The following is a 21,510-nucleotide window of genomic DNA, read 5'->3' on the forward strand; positions in this document are numbered from 1 at the left end:
TTAATTTCAACTTAATGAATCTTAATCCGGAAATTAAAGATCAATTGAATATGTTGCTATGCACCGTCGTTACTTCTACGAACATAGTAATCACCATGGAACTCGTCATGAACTGCTCCTGTACGATAGAAATATTGACCAAACCCGAAGTTAAAATAAGTTTTACGACATTACGCAGAAAGAACTTACGACTTTGTTCCACATAATTCCATTTTCACTGTCAAAGCCCCCGAAAAAGAACGGCGCTACCTCTCGTAATGCAAGTTAATGCACTACGAGTGCGTACGTCCGCAGTTGACCATGCTCAAGTAAGATTGACGGTCGAAAGATTGCAAAACCACTACGTTTTCGATACAAATTATTTTATTTTTACAACCCAAGCCCCTGGAAAATATCCATACTACAGCAAGTAATGCCCCTTTGCACGCGAGTGAACTCGTCTGAGTGCGTGCCTCTGAATTTAACTTGACGAAAAGGTCGACATATTATGATTTTTCAAAGAAAAACAAAATCAAGCATAAAAATTCATTTAATGGGCAAATTACAAAAAGATTAATTCACGATACAAAAAATTTTCACATTGCTCAAGTACAAGATTCAACTTTGGCAGATCAACAGCAAATGTAAACATACACAATGCATGGGTGAGGCCAAAAATGCAAAACCGAAATGCAAACAGCTAAGGCGATTGCAATTCATAAGTTTTCCAGTGAGCAACTGCCACTCTTCATGATTCATCACAGGAAAGTAAATGGTGAAAGGTTTTCGGAAATGGCTTAATAAAAGGACCAGCAAACTTCCAAGGATATCCTGAAAAAAGTAGAAAGGCTGCGAAAGTGAATATGTATAGGTGGAAAGAAAATTCCTCTACAATAACCATTATTTTTATAAATACACCAATTCCAAAAAATATTACTATAGATAATGTATTTAAATTAAGGTTCTAGCAATAATTACCACTTCCTGCCCTGTTAAGTTTAACATATGCTGAGAATAACAATCAAATAACGTAATTAACAGTGTCCTGTGATGCCTTAAGGTAATTACAAAGGGCAGAGGCTGGACTTATGAGAAAATTGACATTGTTAACTGCCCGCATATTATTTGTAAGAATGAAGTGTATTCTACCTAATCGCCTCTTTGAACCCTAAACACTCCTCCCCACTCTATGACTACACAGATGTTTCAAATTTCTGACCTTCACCAACGCCTGCTCCTTTCATGGTTTCTATGACTTCTCTTCCTACCTTTCCCATTCACTACCCTTAAGGAATCTCTCGACCCCCCCACTCCTTCAATGACCAAACTTTTTAGTCAAACTGTCCCCCACTCCCTTGCTATCCTTCCCACCCCAACCTTTTCTTGCTGGACGATATATATAAAGCGAGGAAGGCAAAAATTTGTACCTTGATAATGACACTACGTGTCGAAACTGGGTAAGTATTCAAATAATATTGTATGAAAGTTTACCATTCATAGTTTATTCTCATGGAAATCAAATAATGATGCAATGGTAACTCTCAACACAAAATCCAAAATTGAATACAATGCCACACGATTTCAAGTTATCGCACACCTGAAAATAAACACAGAATTAAATGGTAGAGAATAAATAACAGAAATTCGCAAAATTTTCTTATGCAATTATAAAAATTAGTACAATAGAGGATCTTCAAGGATAAATCTAACACCTTATATCCAAAAATTGAATGATACCACATTTACCTTGAGTATCCTGTCAGCAAAAGGGACTTACAATGGAGGCTGAGAAAACTATATAAAAATTTAATGCTCAACTTTGACATCCAAGAAGACGATAGAACCAAATACAATGGATTATAAATAAGTGAGGTGCTAAAAAACTGATTCTTAAACATTTACCACCATCATCAACAGTTTCTCTGACATCTTTATACAACCTGCAATCTTCTGACACTTCGTAATACAACCTGCAAGGCAATGAAAAATTTCAATATCCTTCAATATCAACAAACACCAAATATCAAACAATAAGAGGAGAAAAGACTACCACTCCAGAGAGAACTGAGAATCTTCCAAGTAATAACATACAACTCCAGCAAAAGAAGGAACTAAATACAATGGATTGCATTCAAGATGTCAGAAATCACATAATTTTTTCAAACATCAATGATAACCAGCTCCAGGTACGTGATAAATCCTGCAGAAGTAAAGGAGGAGTAAATATAATTTAAGTTTATGACACGAATAGTAGGTACATATTTCATTATTAGGATACAAAACACAACCATTTCACTAGTAGTTGAAAGTTCTTTCAGATCAAAGAAGGTGATTTTTGAAACATTCTCCTCCAAAAAGATGATGGACCCAATGGATACAGATGATTTCAGGTAGACTGCAGGCAACTAATTCTCCAATTTCATTACCAGCATCAAGAACTTAAGGAACAGGTTCATGTTAAATCCTGCAGATTTACAAGAGGATAAAAATCATTTAAATATATGACAAGAATAGCAGCTGCATATATTTCATAAAATGATATGAAAAACTTACATTTCACGAGTTGTTGAAAGTTCTTTTAGTGTGCAATTTTCAGATCAAAGAAGGTGATATTAGCAACATTTACTTCCAGAAAGATGAAGGACCCAATAGATATACAGATGATTTCAGGTAGACTGCAGGCAACTAATTCTTCAATGTCATTACCAGCATCAAGAACTTAAGGAACAGGTTCATGTTAAATCCTGCAGATTTACAAGAGGATAAAAATCATTTAAATATATGACAAGAATAGCAGCTGCATATATTTCATAAAATGATATGATAAACTTACATTTCACGAGTAGTTGAAAGTTCTTTTAGTGTGCAATTTTTTTGACTATTTTATTCTATATTTTACTCACCGGTGGAAAGTAAGGCCCGTTTTCTTCCTTTCCGAGCGATTATTGCACCCGTAAGCCGAGCAGCAAACCATCTGCGAATGCAAAGTTTAAATAGCATATATCTGCCTAACGGAATGTTTCCGGATGTAGATAATAATATCCATGAAAATAAACACACTAATAAATATTTACGTACCTTTATATGACTTCTGTATCCACTGGTTTCAGAAAAAAACAGTATTTTCTTAACATGCAAGCTTACGGCAAATCGACGAAGCAGGACATCGTAAGATGGCTAAATGCGCAAAAGTACCGTTATGCCTGGTTATGCCTGGCTTCACCTCAGAGCGCTTATGCCCCCTCCAGAGAGCTCTATGATAAGATCGCTATTCAGTATATGGGTATGAGAACCTCAAATCTAAATTTTTGGTTTAAGTATTTTGAGGTTAATTTGTTACTCATACATTACTGACTGATTTCAACATTTGAGTGACATTATTTATCGTAGAATAGATTTCATTTAGGCATCGAGTCTTTGAATTGATTTTCCGCTGTTTTATTGGACAAAATTCGACTGGCGGTCAAAAAACAATATCCTCTGCAAGGGAGAATTTAGTCAGCGTTCTCTTTGCGTGCGTCGCCGTGATCGATAGCGAAGTGTGGTCAGAGAGGGGATGAGAATAATCTTACACTTGCACGTCACAACGGGCAAATAAACTATAAAAAGCGTAGAAAAGGCCTTGTTCTACTCTACACCTCGTCTTCATCCACTCCTTCTTTTGTGCCATCAACAATAATATTACGGAGAGAACTGATTTCTTTATTTCCTGTATCGGCCATTTTCTTGTCATTGCAGTCACATGGAAACTACGGAGAGAATTGACACCAGAAAAAAAGAAATGAAGTGGTTGATGAACATTGGACGAATACCCTCTTTGTCGAGCAAAAGAAAATGTTTGTGAGACAACACTTGGGAGAGACAACTGATGATGAGTCAAAATACGCCAAGTGGGGTAGCCAGGAATTTCGGGGGGTCCAAAACCATGGGGGGGGGATTTTTAAAAAGGGTGTAGCTGGTAAATGGTTTTAACCAAAACTTTACACATTTAATTATCGAAATAAACTTCTTCGGTCAAATAATTCTTTCGAAAATGAATGATTTTTCGATATTTTGATTTATTTTATGAAGCGAGGTGATTGGGTTTTAATATTTTTGGGGGGTCCGGACGCCCCCTCTCTCGCTACGCCGCTATTTGCTCATCATAGCAGTTGCACGGAAACAGCGAAGAACATTGACGTACGAAACCAAAAGAAAATAAAGAGGTTGATGAATAATGGAGGAATATCATCTTAGTCAAGCAAAAGAATATGCTGGTGATGAAAGCAAATCGGATAGAATTTAGAATAGAAAGAAATGGTATCAAGGATTTACTAAATAGACAGAAATTTCAAATCGGAGGTAATTTATAGCTTTTGAAAGCGAACTCCTGAACGTAGTAAAGTAAATAAGCCATGTGATGACCACAGAAAATCATTAAAGGGTACTTATCACAGATTAAGTAGTACCAAATTTAATTAAATAAGGAAGTGGTCGTTCAGTTCCAATGTCATTAGCAGGCTCCTACCAAGGAATTAATAATTCCTAGCCTTCGTTTAAATATTGCTAACTAGTAGTTTTATTTTTTACATGGTAGCATGTTCGTGTCCTGAATACTATCCCAGTTTGCCTCGTGTGGAATCACCCCGTGCACTTATAGGGTGCGCCTCTCCCTCTAGCGGGGCCGCCAGCATTACGTAACATTGCTGAAACACCAATATAACTTTTTAATGTCACATTATGGCAATGTCTCGTGCATGTGCATGGTCAGTTTAAATAAAACTTTCTTAGACTTTATAAGTGACTTAATTATTTGTCTTTACTACAAAATTGACAATAGCTCCAGAAATCTTTTGCTCTTCCCCCTTGAGTTATATCTCTATGAGCTACTGCCATAGGCAGCAATGGCTGGGACGAGGATGGGCATGATACCCGGAAATTCACGTGAAAGTGATTATATATACGCCCTCAAATTCGCGTGGTAAGGCGCGATTCGGAATCCCTTTTAAAATCCCCAAACTAATTTGAAAAGATATGCAGATCTACGGGGAAAATGAGTGCTTGCGCCACCCCCCCAGACCCTGAAAAAATATGCAAGATTTTTAATATCGTCCCGTCATCATTGCGTACGTTTTGTATTACTAAATCCTAAATAACTATGTAAAACGAATGTGGATGAGTTGCGACAACGTTTTCAAAAATTTTAAGAGAGAAAGAATTTAGGATTGCAATGAGACTAATTTGGGACCCACGAACCGAAGAGCCTTTATCCAGTCGACTACCATATGGTATTTGAGAGGGAGGGATTATTCAAGGGAAGTCATGGTGCGCGAAATCTTTTCATGCGAAAATCTCTCGAACACGGGAAGAAAGACGTGATGCTTTTTCTACCTTACCTACATAGTTTCAGGAGATGATATCGACACTCTTGTCATTTTGAACATTTGCTCACTAAAACTGTAATCCTCACCCGATTTCAGCCAGTTACATTTTTAATCGATTGGATTGATAATTCAATTGTTTTCCTAAAGTTTTATTGCCATATTGTCGTAACTTTCCAAAATATCAGATCCCGAACATCACTCTCTTGATGTCTCCCGTAATTAAATTTAGCTTGGAAAGGTAGAACAAATATGAATACGCAATGATTTTTCTTTATGAATGACGCAATTAATTTATTAATGATGACACCACTGCTACTTCTTTTATTTCGAGAAATAATGGTATTTTAGATATCTCAGTTTTGCACTGTGTTTTTTAATTTTCGTCTCATAATCCCGTACTCATTAGTGTGACCGCAATCGAAGGATATTTCACGTCGTCTTAGAAAAAATTAACTTTAAGTTGCGATGTAAATTTAACTTATAGTGCACACTACGCTCGTGTAGAGATTCCCTTCCTATCTCGTTTGAAATATCGGAAACACTGCAATTTCTTTGTATCAACTCATCTCGAATTTGATCGCACTGCACTGTGATGCGTTGATTTCATCTTCCGGTCCGTCCTCGTACGAGTAGGTCCCACACTTAAGTGACGTACTCCAAGTGCGATCTTTCTATAGTCAGGTTATTCTCCATTGCCATGAAGCTTTGCTTGCTTATTATTGCTTATTCTTCTATCATCCACCAAGGAAGTCGTTCTCGTGATTGGTGAGTTAAGCATTCTAACGAATAAACGAGAATCACTAGAAAGATGTGATTGAATCAATGGACCGAATCACCAAATTTATTTGATTCATAAAGCCCGAATCTTAGAGAAGAACTAAGATTGTGAGAGGAGAGGCAAGAATGTAAGGAGAAAGAGTGGTTCGCGTTTGCAGGCCCCGCTTGCAGTAAACAGGCCGCTTTTGTGGGAAACTGCGTCGTCGCCGTTCCCACGCTCCGATCCAATGGAGTGGGGATGGCGTGGAAAGGGTTGGGGTTGGAAGATGCTCGTGACCCTGATTGAGTCATCCCCACGAGGACGGAGAGGTACTTGGTATCGACAGTGGAGGGGGGGAGGTATTTATGAAGAATGGGTGAGGCTGTCATCTGGGAGGCTTCGAATTTGGTGAATTAGTTCACGTATGTGGCGCTGGGAAATGTATGAAAAGATTCTTAATACCTAAAAAACGAAAATATCTGACCTTCCGTTAATATTATAATGTCACTAATTACAACTGTTGCTAGGTACTGCTCAGAGTTTAGCAGTTACTGGGCTCCGAACTTCAAATGATTGAACTCATCTGAATTAATGGTGACGTCCATGACCAGGGGCGGATCCAAGATTTCTTTCTGGGTGCACAAGCGAGGTCGTAGGCCTGTGGGAGGGCGAGCTAAGTTGAGGTGGGGGAAATTTGAATTCGTCCGCCATCTAGTGGAATATTCTGGAAACTCGTTCTGACTTGCACGCTTGCGCGCGAACATTAGCTCATTTCTTGCTCATCGTTCCTGGTGTCAACAACGAAACGTCTTCTTCTGAATTTTCAGTGAATTCTCATCGCCTGGCTTCATATTCTCCATCTTCCTGCAATCAAAGCTTGTGGGAGTGCGCATCCCAACCTGAGTGAGTTCAAGTAATCATTTGTATGTTACTGTTTTGATGGAGTGAAGTTTTAATCGGAGGTCATAGAACTAAGTTTTTGGCGCCACTACTCCTGTTCCAGGAAATTTAGATTGATTTTGCTCTGCCCGGGTACTTGCTCCAAATGATTTTTCGCTCGCAATGGGAGAAGTTGCTTTGTATATGCTAATTTATCTCTTTCTTTTAATTTATGTTGGATTGTATTTTGGCTTTGTGTGCATATTCTGCGTACTTGCTATCACAGTTGAATTCTATCTTGGGTAAGAATACGTACTTTGCAAGGGCTTGAGTTTACGAAATGTAGAGCGTGTGCTTCTCGTTTAAGGCAGATGGATCAGTTACGTCATGTGATACTTAACTCGTAATTTCTTCGACGAGATCACTCCTTTTTTAGTTTCCTAATCACTGAAAATATGCCACAGTTATTTCATGAACTATTTGAATGGTCATGATTCATGTGATATTTAGTTGTACATAGTAACGGCGAAGGCCGTAGGTATGCGTTTATGAATTTCAAAAGTGAAAGGCCTGAACTGAATAACGCATGTTTCTTCATAACTTTTCGGAGTCTATCTATGTTGGTGTTAGCTACTCGCGGGCATTTTTGTAATACCTTCATGCATCATTTTAGTTTCTATGTAGTGCTGTACCACTGAAAGAAAACATCCGTGTCTATAAACATGTAGTTGCATTTATGAACACGGCGTCACCTTATTTTGTCAAGCGAGCTTATTTATACTCTTCGGCGTGAGCTATGATTGCGATGTTTTTCCTAGAGCACAAACAAGAAATGTTTAGGAATTACGCAGAAAAGTACTAAATAACACTTGACCGGAGTCTTAGCAACCTTTCTTAATACTGTGTGCCATGTTCCAAATGTAGGAATTTGTTATAAGATTTGGTCATTTGGGTATGACGGTAATACTGAGGTGCGAATTTTGATTTTTCTCGTGGAATTATTGTGAGCATACTCAAGACCACCATTTGTTTCGTACGCTTGTTTAACCCTTAAATTTTTATTAGTGGTGATATTTTATCAGCTATTCATTCGTATTTCAATGACGAAATAATGGAAATGGATTACGTTAGTCTCATAGTATCTAAGAAGTTTGATATAATATTTAGGAGGGTTAACATTGCCTGACGGTTCTATATCTACCACTTTTCCGACGACGTGCAAGGATTGTAACATTTAAAATTTGAACGCGGCTGTTAGTAATGAATAAATCTTGAAATTGGAATTGCGTAATTCAATGCGTTAATCAACCATAACTCATATAGATATTTATTCATTGTTTGTGAAATGCCTCGCTGGGAATAATTACGAAAATTTAATCTGTTTTTGTGTGTAGGTGTCGGTAAGTAGTCACAACGTTACTTCGATGCATGTGAAACAAGTAATGGGACAAAGAATTCCTTGTGGATTTCTCGTTTGTATGATCCATGTAATGAGTGTTTCTGTTGTTTGCTCTTGCCTGAACTTAAAGGCTTCTAGGAGTCGTGAACAAACGTATTCTTGCCATTGATTAGATGTTTTGTTTTGGCTTATTATTCTTCTTCTAGAATGCTACTGTTATTGACCTTCATTGACGAATATGATCGTATTTGGTGAAGTACTTTTTTGTGGTAAGGATCTGTCTGTTGTAGTTCCAACGTATTCAGTTGACGTTTCGTTGGGAGTTGGAAGGTTGGTGATATTTCTGAGCTGAGAGCATCTATAACTTCGCACATATGAATGCTATACTAGTTAATATTTGACAGCCCTTCAACTGTGTTTTCCAACAAATGAATTGCGGTTATTTTATGTTTGTGTTTGGGAAGGGAGTGCCTTAATGATTGTTACTATTTTCCTCGGTACATTTTCTCTTGGTGAACCATGTTTCGTCCGTAATATATAATCTTTTGATTTTCAGGACCTAGGCGTAATAAACGCTGGAAGTCTGGATTTTTATATTTTACGATTGTCTTCCGTGTGTTATACTTATGCCATTGGTGCTATTTAGTCGTGCCATTATTTCAGTCTGTTTTTGCCAACTATTTCAATCGATTTTCGTCAGTGTTAAGACAGTATTCTAGTTTAAATGTACCGTGTGCTAGAATGATTAAGTGATGGGGTAAATGTTTTCGTGTCGTGATGAAACTTAAGGACTTAATGAGCAGGCAGTCGTGTGTATCATCAATCAACTATTATGTTATGCAGGCAATTTTGTGTCCTCTGTGATTATATGGAAATGCATTAAATCTTTTCTCAGATATTGGGCCGTAAATAACTTAAGTGTTGTTTTTTAATTAGTACCTAAGCAATAGTTTGCCTAGATGAAATTGTATTCTATGGTTCATTTAAGCGTTTCAATTTGTCCTACCATAGGATGGGAGCACATTACTCAGACGTATCTGCAATTAGTATGAGGAAAGGTACTGCCTTTGTGAATGTTTTTAGATGCACCATTTCATTAATATACGGTGACCTTCCTTCCTTTTAAGGATTCTGTCCTGGTGATTGAGATTTGGCTATCTAGCCATCCTATCCTGCTTTAACTTAGCTTCCATGAACCGAACCTTCACAATCACCAAGTGGGTATCCTCATCAATTTCTTATGAATTTGTTTTTTGTGTCTCGGTGTATGGAACAGGTTGATTTTTTAGCCTTAATTTCTATGTAGGTGTAGAACATCTTACCTACTTGGTGCCGAGTATGTTTGATAGGTGAAATGTTACCGTATGTTGATGTAGCCTTGTGAATGTTTTGGTGTCAATTGCTTCTTTTTTCTCTCTCTTGGTGATGTTAACTGATTTATTAATGAGAATAAATGCAGCCAAAATCTTATTTTATTATACACATGTAAAATGCATGTTATTGCTGTCACTCATCAGAGTGGCAGGTGGGAAGTTAGTATATAGTTTCAATTGTGTTCTCTCGTATTATGTGGCTTGTGACAGGCAGTTGAGGATCTCATTGGAAATTTTTCTCATCTGTATATCAGCCATTCAAGAGAGTGATGCAACATTCGAAACCACCTGTAAGAAGTTTGATGTAGATAATTTGTCGCAAACAAACCAGTTACAATTAAGTTCATTTGTCGGATGTGAAAACGGTAGACGTTTGCAAAAATTTTCACAGTGGTTGAGGATATATGATTTACATCAGTTGTTATTTATTTTGTAAGTAATTGAATAGATAGGTATTCTTTACCTCACTTTTAACTGATGGTTGGAATTCAGGCTTGGAGTTCAAATGCATAATTGTTTGCTAATATTTTGGTTTATTTCTTATATTGTCAGAATGTCTATGGATGAAAATGGTTTAAATAAATGCACACATGGAGGTAAGAAAGAATGCTAAAATGTCTTTTATGGTAGGGACATTAAAAATATGAAAATAATTCCTTTGTTCATAAATGTTAAAGTTGAGGCAAGAACTGTATATGTACTTAGTTTGAACAGATTTAATTAATGTTTGTGATCATTGTAGTGCAATATGGCAATTTCGATCAATTAGGTGTTATTGAATTAACTAAACCCTATATGATTGTCAATATTTGGTCTTTAATCCGATTATTTTGATTTTAGAGATATATCTCATTTCTTAAATTTTTTGGTTAGTAATGTAGAAAGCAGAAATTTCAGTATTATTGAAGCCAAAGAAATCAGTTATTCTATACTCTACAAGGGTTCATATTAAAATTCCATTACTAATGGGTTATTAGTGCAATAAAATTCTGTTCCTTAAATACCTAAATGTATGTGATGTGCTGCAATTTTCACTATCGAGATATGACATTTAATATATCAAAATACTTGTTAGATTTTCAGGGGCTTGTGGTTTTATTTGTGTGTAAGGAAGCGTGTACAAAGTCTAAGTATGTCATTTAGTGTTATATGTGAGTTAAAAATCTGTTTTTAAAAGTATAAAAAAATATTTTCTCAGCTTTCTTTTGGAAAATACTAAGGTGAGTATTTAACTGTTTTGTACTGGAATTAATGTGATCTTCTGCATGTACAGACAACTGTTTGTTTCGTACAATAGGATAGCCTATGAAGTTTGATCCATGGAAATTTATTATCAGCCATTCCTGTGTGCTTGCGGTTTTATAAAAAGCATTTTTTGGGAAGTGATTCCTTTTATGTCTACTTTGATCTTCGTCCTGTGCTGAGATTTATATTTTATATATACCATGGCCATCATGTTTTCCTGTAATGTATTATCTTGTGGTATGCAGAACTTCAGCATAGTTAACATTGGAAGGTAATAATACATAATATTTAATATTCCTACTTACCGTATTTCTCTGAATAATTTCAGCCTGTAATTTTGAGGCTTGAGTTAAAGGGAAAAATGAAAAAGATGGGTTTGAATATAGTCCCCCTTTACTTTTACCATGGGTATTTTTGGAAAAAAAGGTGGGACTACATTCATGCAAATATCGCATATTATACTTTGCCGTTGTGCTATATAGTCATGCCTTCATTTCAGTTTGTTTTTTTATTGAGGATTTTAATGATTTTGGCTGGTTTTATGTCAGTTCTAAGTTTAATGTACCATGTGCTATGATGACTTCTTGATGAGGTAAAAGTTTTCAAATGACGATTAAATATTAGGAGTCACCAGTAGGTTGTCATGTGTAGCATTAATAAGCTGTGATTTTCTGTGGGCATATAAGACTCTTCTGTGATAATATGAAAATGTTTTAAATATATTTGCCAATATTGGTCAGTGATTTGCTATAAGTGTTCTGTATAGATTCAAAATTAGGTGTTATCTGTTGCTGTGGTGTCACCCGTTTTTGATTAGGGTGGAATTGCTGAGATCAAATTTGTTACTCAATAATGCAAACATTTTTGCTTTGAATTATTACTGCAATGACTATTTGTCTGCCTTGATGACATTTTTGTCTAGATATCATCTTAACTTTCCAATTTGTCTCACCATAGGATGACAACATGTTACACAGTTGAAGCTATACACTGTTTTTGTATGGTGAGGAAAGGTACTGCCAATGTGTTAGTTTTGATATACTCTGTTGTATTAATACATGGTTGCTTTCTTTCCTTTTCAGGATTCTGTCGTGTGTGATTGAGCTGCTGTTATCTAGCCATCCCATTCTGCTTTAACTTAGCTTCCCTGGACTGAACCTCTACAATCTCCAAGTGAGTATCATCATCAATTTATTATGAATATGGTTTTTGTGTTATAGTGTATGGAACTGTTTATTACCACTTATTTTTGTCTTGGTTTTTATTTAAATAGTAAGTCTTTCCTGTGTGGTATTCATTATGTTCGGTGAGGTAAATGTTTGAGAATGATAATATTTGTTTTAATTGTTATTGTGTAATTGTGTATGGCTTCTTTTCTCTCTCTTTGCCAAATTCATTGCAATAATAATGGGAAAAAAATTCATCCAAAATCTAGAATATCAAAATACCATAATCGCATCGGAGATTTAATTTATCACAGAAGCAGGTTGGAAGTCCAATGCAATGTTGCGATTCTGTTTATAAGAATCATGGTGCTTGTGGCAGGCAGTAAATTAGTGGTAATGTGGTAAATTTTTCCCATCTTTATACTGTTCATTCAGAAGTTTGATGGACTAATGGAAGCCCTTGTGACAAGTGCGATGTGGATTTTTTCTGTCCTCCAATATAGCTAGTTTTGAACTCATTTGGGGCTTGAAAGTAGCAAAAATTAGTTCAACATTTGATAGTGGTTCCGTGTAAATAGTTGACTATTGATTATTTTACCTGCACAATTACAATGTCCAAGTAGATATCATTATCAATATCTTATGAATTACTTTTTGTGTGTTTCAATGTATGGCACTGGTTTGTTGCACTCACTGTTTTGCCATGTTTTTTTTAATATCAAGTCTTATAGCTTCGTGTTTGCTTTAGTTTTTGGCCATGGAAATTCTAGAGCGCATTTATGTTGCCAGATGTATGTTTTGGTATGCTAATGGCTTCCGTTGTATCTCTTTGCCAAGTTCTTTGAATTATTAATGGAAAAAAATGCATCGTACTTTGTTTAAATGTCATAATTATATTATTTCTCTTCTTTACCATAGAGAGAGGTTTGAAGTCTGATGCATAGTTGCGATTTGTTCATAAGGATAATGGGGCTGGTGTCAGGCTGTTAAGTAGGTGACAGGGATACTTTTCGTAAATGATGTCAAGACAGAAGATGAAACCTTTTTAGTTGAAAGTAGACACCTAGATAGGAATACTGTTGAAGGATTTTGTCCATATATGCCCGGGTTTGAGAGAAAAAAAGCATTAAAAAATGAAAAATATGGTCATGTTGCATTTCAATAAAAAATTTTGCTTTGAAGTTCGATTTGCCCACATGGTAGCGTATCACAATTTTGTTTTGAAAGGCCAGTGTTTGAGACTTTGAGACAGTAATGTTTTTCTAGTCTGCCAATTTCTCCATTTTTTGTAATCTGTTCCATCTTCAGATGTGTTGATTTCAGACCGTTTACATTTTTTTAATAAATTAATATTCATGTCTCTTGTAAACCCTTGCTTCGAATTGCTCACCCCGTTGCCAAGATTTATCCAAGCGGAGTGATAATATTGTGTAGCTGGCACCAAAGTATAGGGAACTCATTTTCATAGCAAATATTTTAAGCATACGTACTGTGTTAGAAAAGTTACTCCGGTTCCTCCTGAGGGAAGATTTTTACCCATCTACCTGTGAGATCAAGTTGAGCATTCCAAGTGCTAAACGTTGCTATTGCTCTTCTTGCATTTATTTCTGTCTAGTAGTCTATTTAACTTGGCAATTGTTCTGAAATGCTTTAACTTTATTTATGTAGCTTAATAAGTTTTACCCCATGTATTTTGTTGCCAAGAACCTATTCAAGTGGATTGGATAGAACGGAGACATTGAGTCCGAAGTTAAAAGGCTAAGATTTTGTGTGTAATAGAATTTTGGAAAGGAAGAAAGAAATGTTGTTCTCAATGCTTGAATAGTTAAAGAGCTAGACAAATAGATTGAGGTTCTTTTAAAATGTAACAACCTGGATGGGAGGTTGGAGTTCTTTCTTTATGCTTGGTTGGAATTTTTTGTCTCCAAAAAGCTATTTTCGGCTACCCTGACAACCATTATTCCCTCTTCCAACTAATAGGCGAGGAACGCTTTCCTCCATCAAACTTACTCTTCTCTCTTTGTGCGATTCCTTCTCTCCACGTAGCTATGTTCCAAGATCTTTCAAACAAGCTGTATACGCTAGGGAACTAATTCGTGATGCATGTGAACTTTCAATTACTCGTACTATGCTACTTGGCCAACTTAAATTGATTCATAGGCCATATTGGTTGAGGCCTTTGCCCGTTTGATGGTCCTGTTTTTCCTGTGGTTTGTCAGCTTCTCCCTTTTCTTTTCCATGGCCTCTTCAGACTCCCACTTTCCTCCACTTCCATTGTTTTTTTGTGCTGCAGTATTATTCGGTTTTCTCTTCCTTTCATCAGACCTTATGAAATTGTTGTCGCATTAAAGATCATTAATTGGAGGAAATGCCTCCATAATATCATGCACCAAAGTATAAAATTTAATAATACTGAAAGAGGTTCCGCCTTCTACAATTTTTCATTCTCTATTTATTATTTAGCCTCTTAACAGGAATGAGAAATGTCAGAAAATGCAAAAAACACAAAATTGAAAAGCGACTTGGTCATTATATAAAATTGTAAAGCAACGTGGTCATTACATATATAAAAATGCTACCTTAGCACTAGCATTTGTTTTTTAAAGTCTTTTGTAGAATTATTTAGCCCCTTCACAGGAATTTGAAAGATAATTTTCATAAGAAGAAAAGCAAAAAATTGAAGAGCTACATGCTATATAATTGCTGTCTCAGCATTCATACTTGCATTTCATTATTTAGGGAAACCTATTTCCTTCCAGTTTTTAAAAATAATTGTGTTCTCTTCGAAGTTTGATGCATACCATTGGATGCTGGTGTGCACAATAGGAGATGCACGGTTGAATGGATTTTTATTCCTTCCATAATGTGAGGAAATGTCTCTTTTCCCTTGAAGGAGGAAGATGTAGTTCTGGAGTAGTTCAATAAACTGCCTTACTTGCAAGTAAAAATATGCATCCCACGGCTGGCATACAGAAGTGCACTTCGGTGTTATAATTTTTGTGCTGCTTATTTGTTCTCATTGCTCATCTATCAATAGTTCATCATAAATAAAACTTTTCGTTTGTCCCCCAGGAATCAATATACAATAAAATGTATTGTTGTAAAAATATGGCTTGAGTACATATTTTAAAACTTGAAATACAGCCTTGTCGTTAGTTTTCCTGATTTAGAGTACACAACATAATCTGAAAAATTCACCCTTCAGTTTCTTTGCCCACTAACAGACTAAAATCACCTCCAGGTTCTGGCATGGACAATAAAAATTTAAGGAAGCAGTTTTCCTGAGGCTGCAATTGTTTGGGTATTGAATTATAGTGGACTGTATTAATTTAAATGCTGGTTTGTTATCAGGATTCTTTTAATGAAATTACACTAGTAAGAAGAGCACAAAGTAAACTAAATGATCTTGAAAGGATTGGGAACTTTCCCACACGTCCACCCGAGACGATTGCGCGAGGCTGACTGACTCCCTTGGCCGGCCGGAGTGAGCGCATGGATACAAGCAAAAGAAATAGTTCCTCAACATGCCGCCCACCAAAAAGGGTCTCCCTTTTTTAAAAAATACAAACAAGTTAAAATAGTCATTACGTGTCACAAAACTTGGGGAGAGGACATAGTTTTTGAACTGATCGTTTCAATAGACCGGTTGATGTTTTTAGGGTCACAACTCGAACAAGTCCATCACTTCCTGGATAAGTCTCCTTGATAACTCCGGTCTTCCAGTGAAGAGGTGAGGTGTTATCTTCTTTGATGCAAATTCTTAGATGTTTCCGTCCACTTCTGATGTTGCTGTAATGTATGTAGATACTCTCTGGACCAGCATCTCCATACCCTCTGGACCATCTGCTGCACCCGCTGCCATCTGGTTAGCCTGTGGAGAGCTACATCACAAAGATCAGGTTCGGGTAATGAGGTTAATGCACCTCCTGTAAGGAAATGTCCAGGAGTAAGGAAGGAAATGTCAGATGGATCATCTGATAGTGGGCATAGTGGACGTGAATTCAAACAAGCTTCTATCTGAGTTAAAACCGTAAGCATTTCTTCAAAGGTTAAAGATGCTACGCCAACTACTCGTCTTAGATGATATTTAATTGATTTTACTCCAGCCTCCCATAATCCTCCTTGGTGTGGTGAATTTGGCGGATTGAAATGCCATTGGCATCCTTCTTGGCTCAAGAAATCAGTAATTCTTCTTCCTCGCTCTTTGTCGGTAAATAGTTTCTTAAGCTCTCGCTCAGCACCAACAAAATTTGACCCGCTGTCGCTGTAGATGTGGTTGCATTTTCCTCTTCTAGCTATAAATCTCCTTAATGCAACAATAAATGCTGCTGTGGTCATGTCACTAACCAATTCAATATGAATAGCCTTGGTTGCAAGACAGATGAATATAGCAATGCAATCCTTCGTCTGCACCTTGCTTCTCGCATTGCCTAGCTTGACATAGATTGGTCCAGCATAATCAACTCCAGAGCTGGAAAAGGGTCGACTTGGTTGAATTCTAGATGTTGGTAAGCTGTCCATAAGCTGATGAGCTGTAGATGACTTCAACTTAAAGCATTTTATACAGGAGTGGATCACTGCCTTCACTGCTGGCCTAATCCTTTGTATCCAAAAGGTTTCTCTAAGTGAAGCTATCATCAGCTGAGGTCGGGCGTGTTGTAGTCTCTGGTGCTCATATTCAATTAGCAATTTTGTGATATGATGCTTTGGTGGAAGTATCATTGGATGTTTAGAATTGTATGGTAATGCTGCAGCGTGCAATCTCCCTCCTACTCTCAATATGTCTTCACCGTCTAGAAATGGATGTAGCTGCTTGAGTTTACTCTTACCATTTACGACGCTGTTTTCCCTTAATGAAGTCATATCAGATGAATATGATTTAACTTATGCAATTCTGACGAGTTTTCTTGTTGCTGCCTTCAACTCATGCGGGGTCAATGATGCAGAGGAATGCTGTTTTTTTTTCCGTTGGCAATTGGAAATAAATCGTAGGAGGTAGGCTGTTACCCTCTGTAATTTGGTAAAGGTTGAATAATTATGAATGAATAACCTTTCAACCTTGCATGCATTTAAACTAATGATTGCATTTCTCTCATTGGGAATATCATCAAAGCACTCTTCCTTATGTCCTTGCGGCCAATTACTTGGATCTGGTTTAAGCCAATCTGGACCCGCCCACCATGAGGAACACACATGTAGCATTTCGGCTGATATTCCGCGGGAAATAAGATCAGCAGGGTTGTCTTGAGATGATACATGCTTCCAGTCTTGAGGATTTGTACTGCTCTGTATCTCAGCCACTCGGTTGGCAACAAATGTTTTCCATTTCATTGGACATCCAGACACCCATGCCAAGGTTACTGTTGAATCTGTCCATAGATGTACGCTGTCAATTTTATGAATGAGCGTTTTCTGCAGTTTCTTCATTAATCTTGATAGTAGTAAGGCTCCACATAGTTCCAATCTTGGGAGAGTTGTTTGTTTAATGGGCGCTACCCTTGACTTTGAGCACAACAAATGCACTGTGTGTTCATTGTTTTGATTGGTAGATCGGATGTAAATACATGCCCCATAAGCTCTCTCAGAAGCATCTGAGAATCCAGGTAATTCAATAGATCTTATTTGACCTCTTGTTAGCACGAAACGATTAATCATAATTTCATTCATTGCTGGGATCTGTTTGCATAGAGAAAACCATTCTTGTAATAGTTGACATGGTAATCTTTCATCCCAATTATATTTGCACTGCCACAGTTTCTGCATGAATATTTTGAAGGTTATGGTGATTGGACTCACTTATCCTAATGGATCAAATGTTGATGATATTACAGAGAGAATTTTCCTTTTCGTGCAATATGAATCCAAAACTGGCAATAGAGGTTTGTGGATTGAATTCACAATAACAAACTGATCAGATTTAGGTAGCCATTTCAAACCTAGTGTTTTCACCATCTGGCTATCATCATCTGCCAACAAATGGTTTAGCTCCTTTAATTGCGTTGGGATGGCTTCCAACACCTTCCTGTCATTACTGCACCATTTTCTGAGTTGAAATCCTCCTAGTTATAATAATTCCTGTAGTTCTCTTTGTAGTTTGATTGCACTTTCTGGAGTATCTGATTCAGTTAAACCGTCGTCCACGTAAAAATCTCTTGTCAAGACCTCTGCTGCTTTGGGATAATTTTCTCGTTCTCTCATTGCTAATTCCTGCAAACATCTCACTGCCAGGAATGGCGCTGCTGCTGTGCCGTAAGTTACTGTAGTGAGTTTATACTCCCGTAGATCTTCATTTGGATCTTTCCGCCACAGAACCCTTTGTAGTCCTTGGTCCTCAGGATGCATCAGTATCTGACGATACATCTTTGATATGTCAGTTGTCAAGGCGACTGGATGAAACCTAAACTTCATGGTGATAGACCATAGATCCTGTTGAATTTTGGGTCCAACAAGTAGCATATCATTTAATGATTTACCATTGGTTGTAAGAGTAGATGCATCAAATACGACTCGTAGTCTTGTTGTAGAGCTTACTTCCTTGAACACCGAGTGATGTGGAAGATAGTATTTGACTCCTCCTTCTTCAGTACTCAATATCATATGTCCAAGCTCTTCATATTCTTGCATGAAATTCGTATAGTCCTTCTTCAAGGCGATGTTCCTTTCCAATCTTCTTTCGATTTGGTAAAATCTCAGCAGTGCCGTCTATCGAGAGTCTCCTAGATTTTCAATGCCGTTTTTTGTTGGTAGTCATACAATGAAGCGGCCATTGTCATCTCGTACTGTATGAGTTGTGATATGTTGTTCACAAAGCTGTTCCTCCTTAGAATGAACTGGTTGTTCCATTTCTTCGATGTCCCACCACTTACGTAGCTGTTGTTCCAGCGTGGAATCACTTCTTGCAAGCAAAGTTAGTTGTTGAGTCTGATTTACTTGGTCTGGATCTGTTTTATACTCACCCCTTAATATCCAACCCAATTTTGTATTTTGAAGAACTGGGTATGGTCCAGGTCTGGTCTTTTGCTCTGGCAACAGTAACTTACGAAACAGTTCTGCTCCAATCAAGATGTTGATTTTTTGTGGTTCATAAAATCTTGGGTCGGCTAATTGAATATTTCTTGGGAAACCTAGATTCTTGCAAGAGATGACTGTTGTTTGTAAATTGCCTGTAATTTTTGGAAGAACAGCACAATTCAATTTAGCCGTGAAATCAGTCGTTATTGATTTGATTTCTACGTCCACACTGTGAGTCGTTGATGATGTGATGCTATTGAATCCTTGTAGTGGGATATCGTTTCTTTTCTTTTGTGCTCCCAAAAGTTGTGCACAATTTTCAGTAATGAAATGTGTTTGTGAGCCACTGTCAAGTAAAGCTCGACAATTGACCCACCGTCCAGTCTTGTCTCTGACTTGGATGACAGCTGTGCTCAGTAATACTTGCGATATTGATTTTCTTCTCATTGCGTGATAACTTAGCTGAGGCTGTACTGAAGCACGGGTTTCTTGATCCCGACTTGTTCCTGTCTGTTCTGAATTGACTCTTGGTGACTCGACGTGGTGTGGCTTGTCTTGGTGCAACAAGGTGTGGTGATGTCGATTACATTTGAAGCATGAGCGTTTCGATTTACACTCCATTGCATAATGATTCCCTCTTAAGCAGTTGTTGCACAATTTATGCTGCTTGATTATTCCAATTCGTCTTTGAACATTCATTGAAATAAATTCATTGCATCTGAATAAGGCATGCAATCCCTTACACACTACACATGCAGGGGTGGTGTTTACATAACTCTGCTTAAAGTTCTTGTGATTCTTGTTTTGTTTAAACTTATCCTCCGTTTCAATACCACTTAGTTTTTCAGCCTGTACTAACTGCAGAGTTTGACATTTTCCCTCCAGAAATTGTTTCAAATCTTCTAAACTGGGAAAACTTTGGTTATCGAACCTCGATTCGAACTCCATTTTTGTATTTTTGTCCAACCTTTCCATAATCATTTGTGAAATCAGCAAGTCCTCCAATGGAATGGGTAGATCCATTGCTTCCAATGCATTTTTATTGCTAACCACTTGATTAATGAAGTGTCTAATTTCTGGTTCTGAATTCTTGTGAGCACTTGGTAACGTAAGTAGAGCTCTGACATGCTGCATTGCAATTAATCTTTTGTTGTTGTATCGTTCACCGATGATTTCATATGCTACCTTGAAGTTAGCTGATGTTACAGGTAGATTTTGAATTAGCTCTTTTGGTTGACCCTTTAGCACAGATAGTATATAATGGAACTTCTGTACCTCAGAAAGTAGTTGATTATTCACAACTAGACTTTAAAATGTATCCCTGATTTGATTCCAGCTTCCTAACTCTCCGTTGAAATTAGGCAGTGTTATGCGTGGCAATTTTATGTTATTCATATCTGGCATCTCACTTTGATTGGATTGGCTCGATCGCTCAGATTTATTAGAAGATTCATGTTTCACTATTGGCTGGGAATTAATTATGGTCATTATATTCCCTTCGACTTCAAAATAAATGCGTTCAAAATCTTCTCTGTCCGCGCCATGGTCTTCCCCATCCTCAATTTCCAAGCGTAACTGAACTTCATCGTATTGATCCCATATTTCTCTAAGTTTGGCTTGCCTAGCATGTAAATTTGCTAGCTTATCATTCACGGAGAATGAGTTGACGTAGTTGAGAGTATGTGTTAATTTTCCCTTAATCACGCCCCTTTGCTTCATTAATTTGCCCTTTGTTATTGAATCCATCATATGGGAAAATGACTAATAGGGTTTAGGAATGGAAGGATCTGACCTTGGATGAGCCTCTGATTTGAGTGCGGCGTCACATGAACAGGGATGGGGTGTTGAGTTGAGTCGGCACTCTTTCGACACGGCGCGTTTCTCGTCGGCGATAGCGGAGATAGAAGGTGGCTGCGTGTTTCTTCTGCGCGGCATTCAGTCCGGGCTGGTCACTTCCCCTCGCGGCCAGCTGCTTGGGTTGATAAAGGGAACTAAAGGCTCGATTCTTACGATGCAGTGCGTGGGCGTAATTTTTCAAGAAGAATCCGGCCCGAAGGACCAAAATGTTTGGGTATTGAATTATAGTGGACTGTATTAATTTAAATGCTGGTTTGTTATCAGGATTCTTTTAATGAAATTACACTAGTAAGAAGAGCACAAAGTAAACTAAATGATCTTGAAAGGATTGGGAACTGTCCCACACGTCCACCCGAGACGATTGCGCGAGGCTGACTGACTCCCTTGGCCGGCCGGAGTGAGCGCATGGATACAAGCAAAAGAAATAGTTCCTCAACAGCAATAGCATACTGCAATGTATATGAGTGTGTTACTTTGGTCA

The 21,510-nt window shown here is 37.4% G+C and overlaps 2 protein-coding genes and 1 long non-coding RNA gene across 8 annotated transcripts in view; 1 reads left to right on the forward strand and 2 right to left on the reverse strand.

Moving 5' to 3' along the window:
• Positions 1–632: 632 nt before the first annotated feature.
• Positions 633–2,923, reverse strand: LOC124173207. 4 transcript variants are annotated; one of them, XR_006868450.1, is made up of 7 exons: positions 2,813–2,852; positions 2,533–2,723; positions 2,268–2,443; positions 2,030–2,179; positions 1,726–1,949; positions 1,407–1,576; positions 770–810 (listed from the first exon to the last, which is right to left on the reverse strand). It is a non-coding gene; the product is annotated as an uncharacterized LOC124173207 (long non-coding RNA). The 4 variants fall into 4 exon arrangements; XR_006868449.1 differs by lacking the exon at positions 2,813–2,852 and adding an exon at positions 2,883–2,923 and having other exon boundaries at positions 633–1,576; XR_006868451.1 differs by having other exon boundaries at positions 633–1,576; positions 1,882–1,949.
• A 3,966-nt stretch (positions 2,924–6,889) lies between these two features.
• The window catches only part of LOC124173203, a 43,633-nt gene continuing 29,012 nt past the window's right edge, over positions 6,890–21,510 (forward strand). The window contains exons 1-3 of one of the 3 annotated variants that reach the window (XM_046552737.1): positions 6,890–7,002; positions 9,505–9,594; positions 12,078–12,168. The gene's annotated coding sequence lies outside the window, so the exon portion shown is untranslated. Of the gene's footprint in view, positions 7,003–9,504; positions 9,595–11,066; positions 11,267–12,077; positions 12,169–21,510 lie in introns of those variants that run through there. The other 2 variants (XM_046552736.1, XM_046552739.1) reach the window with 2 other exon arrangements.
• LOC124173310 lies at positions 15,900–17,024 on the reverse strand. Its single transcript, XM_046552829.1, has one exon. The coding sequence runs from the start codon at positions 17,022–17,024 to the stop codon at positions 15,900–15,902; it is 1,125 nt and encodes a 374-aa protein (XP_046408785.1).

This window comes from Ischnura elegans (assembly GCF_921293095.1).
Source record: "Ischnura elegans chromosome 13 unlocalized genomic scaffold, ioIscEleg1.1 SUPER_13_unloc_4, whole genome shotgun sequence".
NCBI lineage: Eukaryota > Metazoa > Arthropoda > Insecta > Odonata > Coenagrionidae > Ischnura > Ischnura elegans.

Bases quoted from the DNA above. Each gene is read 5' to 3' on its own strand.
- LOC124173310 (XM_046552829.1), bottom strand. From the start codon at position 17,024: ATGACTTCATTAAGGGAAAACAGCGTCGTAAATGGTAAGAGTAAACTC.